Genomic DNA, 6,313 nt, shown 5'->3' with positions numbered 1-6,313 from the left:
AATCTCTGATAAAAGTAATGTCGTTGGTTTAGTCAACTGAGTTGACCACTTTATATGCTTTTTGCAGGTGGTAAGGTCTTCACATGGGGAAGAGGAAGCTCTGGTCAGTTAGGACACGATGACAGTCTCAGCACCTCTTTGCCAAAACCAGTATCCTTCTTTGACGATTATGTTATCACTCAAGCTGCTGCTGGATGGAGTCATTCTGGTTTTGTTTCAGGTAGAAAACATTAATGGATTTTTCCAACTGCTTTTTTTAGGAACAAAAGAGATTATTATTGATCTTATCTCCGTTTTGTGTTTTGTGTGTGATTGCAGATTCTGCTTGTCTTTTTACATGTGGCAATGGCTCGTTTGGTCAGCTCGGTCATGGTGATAACATGTCATTAAGCACTCCAGCTAAAGTCTCTTACTTTCTTGATAAGAATGTGAAGATGGTTGCTTGCGGTATGCGCCATTCGCTTGTCTTGTTCACAGGTAATGTCTGATATACAATGACAGGTTTGCGTGTTAGACTTGTGTTTTTCTACATTTGATTTATCTTATCTTCTTCAGGGAATCTAGTGTGTGGATTTGGATCTGGAAAGCGTGGACAGTTAGGTATCTCATCAGACAGAACAAAGTCAGTAGATCTTCCATGTCTTGTCTCTGGATTAAAAGATGTTGAGGTTGTTCGCATATCAGCTAATGGAGATCATAGTGCAGCTATATCCGGTTAACTCTCAAGTCCCATGTTCTACTGATTCACTAATTGATCGAATTCTGTGTATCTTTTGTTAACCCTTGTCTCCCGATGTGCCTGACCAGCTGATGGACAATTGTTCAGTTGGGGAAGAGGATTCTGCAGCAGTCCCGATGTTCAAACCCCTCAGTGTTTGCCTTCATCTCTTTCTTTCAGAGAAGTTGCTTTAGGATGGAATCATGCTTTACTACTAACCGGTAACTTCTGCGTGGATGCATTAATTACCTTCCAGAGTTCACTTGAACCCATTTTCATCTGTCTATGGACTTGTTGAACAGTTGATGGCGAGGTTTTCAAGCTTGGCAATACCCTTGATAAACAATCTGAGAAGCAACAACTGCATATAGATCCCTCTGAAGCTCCCTTAGCGAAAGTTCCAGATTTTGATGGAGTAAAAGTTCTGAAAATTGCAGCAGGTGCAGAGCATTCTGCTGCTGTAACAGGTAATTGAGGGAGAGGGTAATTCTGTTATATCTTTTTTGTTCAGACTTCTTCTCCCATATAAAACAAACCACATTTGAATATCTGTTGCAGAGAATGGAGAAGTTAAGACATGGGGATGGGGTGAACATGGTCAGCTTGGCCTTGGAAACACCAATGATCAGACCAATCCTCAACCCGTGAGCCTTGGAAGTATATATCTGCAAGCGAAAGAGATGGAAGTATATTGCGGAAGTGGATTTACTTATGCTGTAAGGCGAAAACAAGAGCTTTATTCTTCACCAATCTCATCATAGAAATGGATGTATGACATCTTATGTGTGTAAAATTGTACAATGCAAGGAGCCAATTGTTTACAAGAGTCTTGTGACTCTTGTAAAATTGTACAATGCAAGAGTCTTGTGACTCTTGTGAGAGGAACAAAGTGGTCGTATTGGTACAATATACAAATCTTTCTTACTACCTTGTTTTCTCTAGAAAAAAAACTTAGTTCTATTGCTTCCTTGGTACCTTACCCTACATGAAAGTGAAATCCCAAAAGAAACTAAAACCCTACTGATTCAGCTCATGCTCCATTGATGGTGGTGGGACTAGTTCTAAATTGTTGTTGCCTTTGACCTCAAGAGATGATTAGCAGATTGTTTTCATATCCACCACAAGTAACAATGGGTCGAAGCGGGTCAACTTTCCACTGCCCATCAACTATAAACTTTATCTGCGAGGAACATGTACCAAAATTAAGATTTTGGTTTGCCTCTGAACGGGAAAAGTGGTAGTTGCAGTACTCGGTTAATTAAATGAGTCTAACCTCATATTTTCCAGGATATAGCTTTAGAGACAAAGAGAAGACTCCGTTCTCTGCTTTCTTCATCTTCCTCTGGTTATAAAATCATATAAATTAAGGAACAAAAACATCAAAAGAGAGCAATATAATTCCTAAATGGATGGCTTGATGTAAAATTCAACGGAACACCAGATATGAAGCAGTTTGATTTCCTGTATTGAGATTAATCATATTTTTAATCAATGTGAACTGACCTGGGTAGACCAACCGTCAAATGAACCCGTTAACAGAACTTCTGAGGCTGAATTAGGCCATACTATGGATGCGGTTCGAAGCAACCGTAAAGCTCTACGAGCATGATCTATTCTTCTCTGTTTCTCCCGTACAATCCTCTGTGCGTCTCTAGAAGAAAAACAAATTAACCAATGTGAGAGACAATAGCCTAAGCTTCCTCATATCTTTTCCCACATAAGTAATAGTAAAGCATACATTATAGCCATAGCCATTTTCCCTTCAAGAACTGCCAATTTTGCTCGTGTAGACCGCAACTTAGTTTGGGCATGCATGATCTCATTCTCTTTGAACTCCCAATCATCAGAAAGGTTCTCCAAGTTCCCAGAAGTTATCTCACTATCCTAAACGAAATCATAAACCAAAAATAAGCCAAATAGCAACCACTTCTAGAATCGCTTCTAGTTTGATATAACAAATGATTTTAAATGCCATCTGGTCCAACAATTACCTTACTTGTCACAACATCATCAGGAGGAGATCTAAGGGAGTGGAGAACTGAAGAAAGTTCTGACTGGAGATGTTGAAGACGGCTTTTGATATGAGTTCTGTCTTTTCCATTCATGCTATCACCAGTATCCTTATTCTTATTACCCTTCTTCACACCATCCAAACCACTGGGAGATATTTCAGCAGCTGTACGATATAATACGTGCGAAAGCTTCAGGCCACTTTTCATATTAAATCCTTGTATGATTGAAGACAGAAGTCACTCCATACCTTCAAAATCTTCATCAGTAAATCCAGCTCTCCTCATACTCCACGTCCTCCATGTTTCTGATGTAGGCGAATTGTTTAAGCCTCGAGTTCCTGAAACCGAACTGGCTTCTTGATACCTACTTTGTGCAGATTCATCTGAACTTCTCCTACTTTCACTAGCTGTCTTTTGGAAAAAAAAAAAAAGTAGGCATCACCTCACAACATAAACAATTTATCCCATCTAGATTATTAGTGTGCAATGAAGAGCAAAGTTTGTAGACAAGAAAACATACCACAATCTTGGAAGACCAAGGAACAGAACCATTTGGAGAGATATCAGTAATGACACCATTGCTTTTCCCATTCGGATCCCTCAAGCTAATCCCTAGGCTCAAATTCCTTTGTTTCTCTAATCTGGTCAAAATGCCTTCAATTCCACTATCGTTACCAGCATCTACTTCTCTGATAAAAACAGAACACCTATGTTAACAATTCTAAAAGAGGTGTTTCTAGAGAACAAAATACTGTAAAATTAGATGACTCACTCTGTTAAAGATGAAAGATTTGACGAAGAATCAATAGCTCCATGACTTAAAGTTCCATCAACCTCTAGGGAATGAGAATCATGAAGCTGCTTCTCAATATGTAAATCCCATGGCTTGACATTATCTTTGACTTGTTCTTGTTCATCCAAATCCCAACCCATTGAAAGCCATCCACCTTGGTTTACAATTCTCTCAACAAGATCAAATCTTCCAGAACGAATCAAAACTTTCTTGCTCGGAAACATCCCAGGTCTCTCAGAGTTCTTCATAAACTCCAAAACCTCCGATTCAAGATCCTTACTTTCATCGCTATCCCAACCCAGATTACGTTTATTAACCCGAGAGCAACAGCTTCTCTTCCTCGGCTTGATTTCGAGAAACCCTAGAACAGTAAACCCACAACCTATTCGGGAGAATCGTATGCAAGTCTTGGGATTGTAATTGGGATTAAAGGTTGAACCAAAAGAAGAAAGAGACAAAAGGGTATCGGAATCAATCATCGAATTGCGAGAGGCAAAAGAGGAAATGGGGCCGGAGGAGTAGAGAGAGACCATCGTTGGCGCATTTCGTCGAACACTTTGTGTGTGTGTGTGTGTGTTGTGGGCTTCTATCAAACGGTCCTCATTAAAGAAGTGGATGATGGATGAGATGCCAAGCAACGAACAAATTAAAAAACCTATGGGAAAACGTGACACCGTACGTGAAGATTCAGAACTAACCAGCTAGCTTCTTAGCTCTGGTTAGAAGAAAGAAACTAAAACGAGGCATGTACCGCACAAAAACCAAAAAGGAGTATGCTTTATTCGGACGTTTATCGAATCATCAATCATCAAATCACCACCAAAGTTGTGGTTTCTTTAGATTCTTTCGGTTCATCGAGTTTGACGTATTTGTTCCATTATTACGGTTTATGTCGACCGTGATCCCACCATATTTCAAGTCTCTTTGTATTCCAAATCTTTAAAAGATATGTCGATTAGTATGTTTACCATTCGTTTTTGTTTTTTTAGATTTTGGTATCAGATTTATTAGATCTTTCTTTTATGTAATGTATGTAACGACTCGAGTGGGTGGCAAAAGGGAGTTTATAGGGCCATGCGGCCTTAGAATCCATGGCCAAATTTTAGAAAAAAAAATATCTTAACCAAGAAAGTCCCAAAAAAGCTTTTACACCTACATACTAATAAGAGTATGGCCATATCATGTACTCCTTGAATGGTTGAACTTGAACCAGTTTTTTCTGAATTAGATTCAAACATAACATTTTCCTACTCAGATCTGGATACAACTAAGAAGACTCATTTGAAAGCTTCAATTTATGTCTTTATTAATGTTCTTATTCGTGGTATTGTATGCCCTTGGTCCCGTCCAAGATACTCTGTTTTCATGATTCCTTAATTAACCAAACCAGCCAAGACAACTCATTGTTCCTGCTTGTGACCACCCTCCATCTATATTATGTGTAATTAGTATAGCTAAAACAAATTTAGCTGTAGAATAATTTTACGTGTGGATGTTTGTATAATAACCAAATGCACTCTAGTACTATGTAAGATATTCGCATTAGTTCTCTTAATTAAATTTCTTCTCGCTCACAAGTCACAACTATCCATATTACTTTCTACTAGCTAGATTGCTCTAAACCTATATTGCAATGTGGAACCAAGGAAACAAAGTAGCGGTGACATATACATACATATATTATAATATAAACTTTTTTTTTGGTGTGATAATATAATATAAACTTTATGAAATGGTTATGTTACTAACTGTAAATTAAACATATAACGGATACATATTAAATATAGAACTTTCTTATTCAAACACACCATTCCTACTGAAAGACCTTTAAAATTGTCAATAATTAAACTAATTAAGATATTACACACACAAGATATAACCTCTAACAAGTGAAACGAGATCCTCACTTATATGTTAGATGAGAGAAGAGAGAGAGAGAAAGCGATTGAGAGAAAAAGTTTCTTCTCTATAAATAAGAAATCGTCCTCAGCTTCATTTCATCTTCCAATTACTGACTTCTGCCGTGTGTGGTTCGTGCCTTAGTCACAATATATTGTTTCTGATCACACTATTCCACCCAAAAAGCAACTTCAAAATATAAATTTGTATATTCTGTTCCTCTTCTTCATCTTTCTTTTTTTTTTTCATCTTCTTTATTTTGTTGTTTGCAGCTTCCCATTTTTCTCGAAATCATTACCATCATCGCGGGATGGAAGTTGTTGAGGATTCGATGAATCGGAAATTTTTGCAGGAGAAAAAACGTGGAGGCTGGAGAGCTATTACGTTCATCCTAGGTATGTTCTTTATTTTTTTCGTATGTTCTTTCAATATATTTTGTTTTTCAAGACAATATAATTAAACAGGTAAACTAATACATGAACATCAATTTCGCCATCCATTGTAGTATAAATTATATGGTGGCCCGACCATGCTACTTTGATCCCTTTCAATCGATTTATTCGTGTGTTACTGTAGAGAAGTGTTGTCTTGTAATTCACATCTTTCTTTGTTTTAGAAATACTTACACAATATAACACTTTTAAAAAATACCACTGCAAAATAGACATTTTTTTCTTGTAAGTATATCATTTTTCTATATACAAATATAAATAGACATTAGATAACAGTCAAGGCATAATTCTCTGAGATTAAATTTCATTGAAAAGTAATACTACTACCTATAATCTGTCATCACTTTTTTCTCCCTGATATGTAGTTGGGGCCAACACCATGGTAATATCATGACCACACTAAAACTCAATTTGCGAGTCATGCAATTCAATAATATCT

At 37.3% G+C, this 6,313-nt stretch overlaps 3 protein-coding genes across 4 annotated transcripts in view; 2 read left to right on the top strand and 1 right to left on the bottom strand.

Moving 5' to 3' along the window:
• Positions 26–1,645, top strand: LOC104741136 (ultraviolet-B receptor UVR8-like). 2 transcript variants are annotated; one of them, XM_010461923.2, is made up of 6 exons: positions 26–220; positions 319–477; positions 565–714; positions 808–939; positions 1,021–1,185; positions 1,277–1,645. In XM_010461923.2, the coding sequence occupies exons 1-6, from the start codon at positions 55–57 to the stop codon at positions 1,477–1,479; spliced, it is 975 nt and encodes a 324-aa protein (XP_010460225.1). In that variant the 5' UTR covers positions 26–54; the 3' UTR covers positions 1,480–1,645. The 2 variants fall into 2 exon arrangements, with proteins under 2 accessions (XP_010460225.1, XP_010460224.1); XM_010461922.2 differs by having other exon boundaries at positions 556–714.
• LOC104741138 lies at positions 1,443–4,427 on the bottom strand. The gene is made up of 8 exons (XM_010461924.2): positions 3,503–4,427; positions 3,251–3,419; positions 2,979–3,141; positions 2,710–2,894; positions 2,457–2,602; positions 2,222–2,369; positions 1,992–2,060; positions 1,443–1,898 (listed from the first exon to the last, which is right to left on the bottom strand). Exons 1-8 carry the CDS (start codon positions 4,054–4,056, stop codon positions 1,803–1,805), a joined length of 1,530 nt encoding a protein of 509 aa, XP_010460226.1. The 5' UTR covers positions 4,057–4,427; the 3' UTR covers positions 1,443–1,802.
• Positions 5,349–6,313, top strand: part of LOC104741135 (protein NRT1/ PTR FAMILY 2.12-like) — a 3,627-nt gene continuing 2,662 nt past the window's right edge. The window contains exons 1-2 of the mRNA XM_010461921.1: positions 5,349–5,553; positions 5,695–5,817. Of these exons, the coding sequence (XP_010460223.1) occupies positions 5,733–5,817 (85 nt within the window). The 5' untranslated portion in view covers positions 5,349–5,553; positions 5,695–5,732. The remainder of the gene's footprint in view (positions 5,554–5,694; positions 5,818–6,313) is intronic.

Source organism: Camelina sativa, chromosome 14 (assembly GCF_000633955.1).
Source record: "Camelina sativa cultivar DH55 chromosome 14, Cs, whole genome shotgun sequence".
NCBI classification, from domain to species: domain Eukaryota; kingdom Viridiplantae; phylum Streptophyta; class Magnoliopsida; order Brassicales; family Brassicaceae; genus Camelina; species Camelina sativa.
Note: the sequence above shows the minus strand (reverse complement) of the source record. Positions and strands in the feature narration are given on the sequence as shown.

Excerpts from the sequence above, each read along its gene's own strand:
- LOC104741138 (XM_010461924.2), bottom strand. The coding sequence starts at position 4,056 with ATGGTCTCTCTCTACTCCTCCGGCCCCATTTCCTCTTTTGCCTCTCGC. Across the intron at positions 2,603-2,709 it reads ATGATGTTGTGACAAGTAAG|GATAGTGAGATAACTTCTGG; the intron begins GTAATTGTTGGA and ends GATTTCGTTTAG. Across the intron at positions 1,899-1,991 it reads TATATCCTGGAAAATATGAG|ATAAAGTTTATAGTTGATGG; the intron begins GTTAGACTCATT and ends TGTTCCTCGCAG.
- LOC104741136 (XM_010461922.2), top strand. The coding sequence starts at position 55 with ATGCTTTTTGCAGGTGGTAAGGTCTTCACATGGGGAAGAGGAAGCTCT. Across the intron at positions 715-807 it reads TCATAGTGCAGCTATATCCG|CTGATGGACAATTGTTCAGT; the intron begins GTTAACTCTCAA and ends GTGCCTGACCAG. Across the intron at positions 1,186-1,276 it reads GCATTCTGCTGCTGTAACAG|AGAATGGAGAAGTTAAGACA; the intron begins GTAATTGAGGGA and ends TATCTGTTGCAG.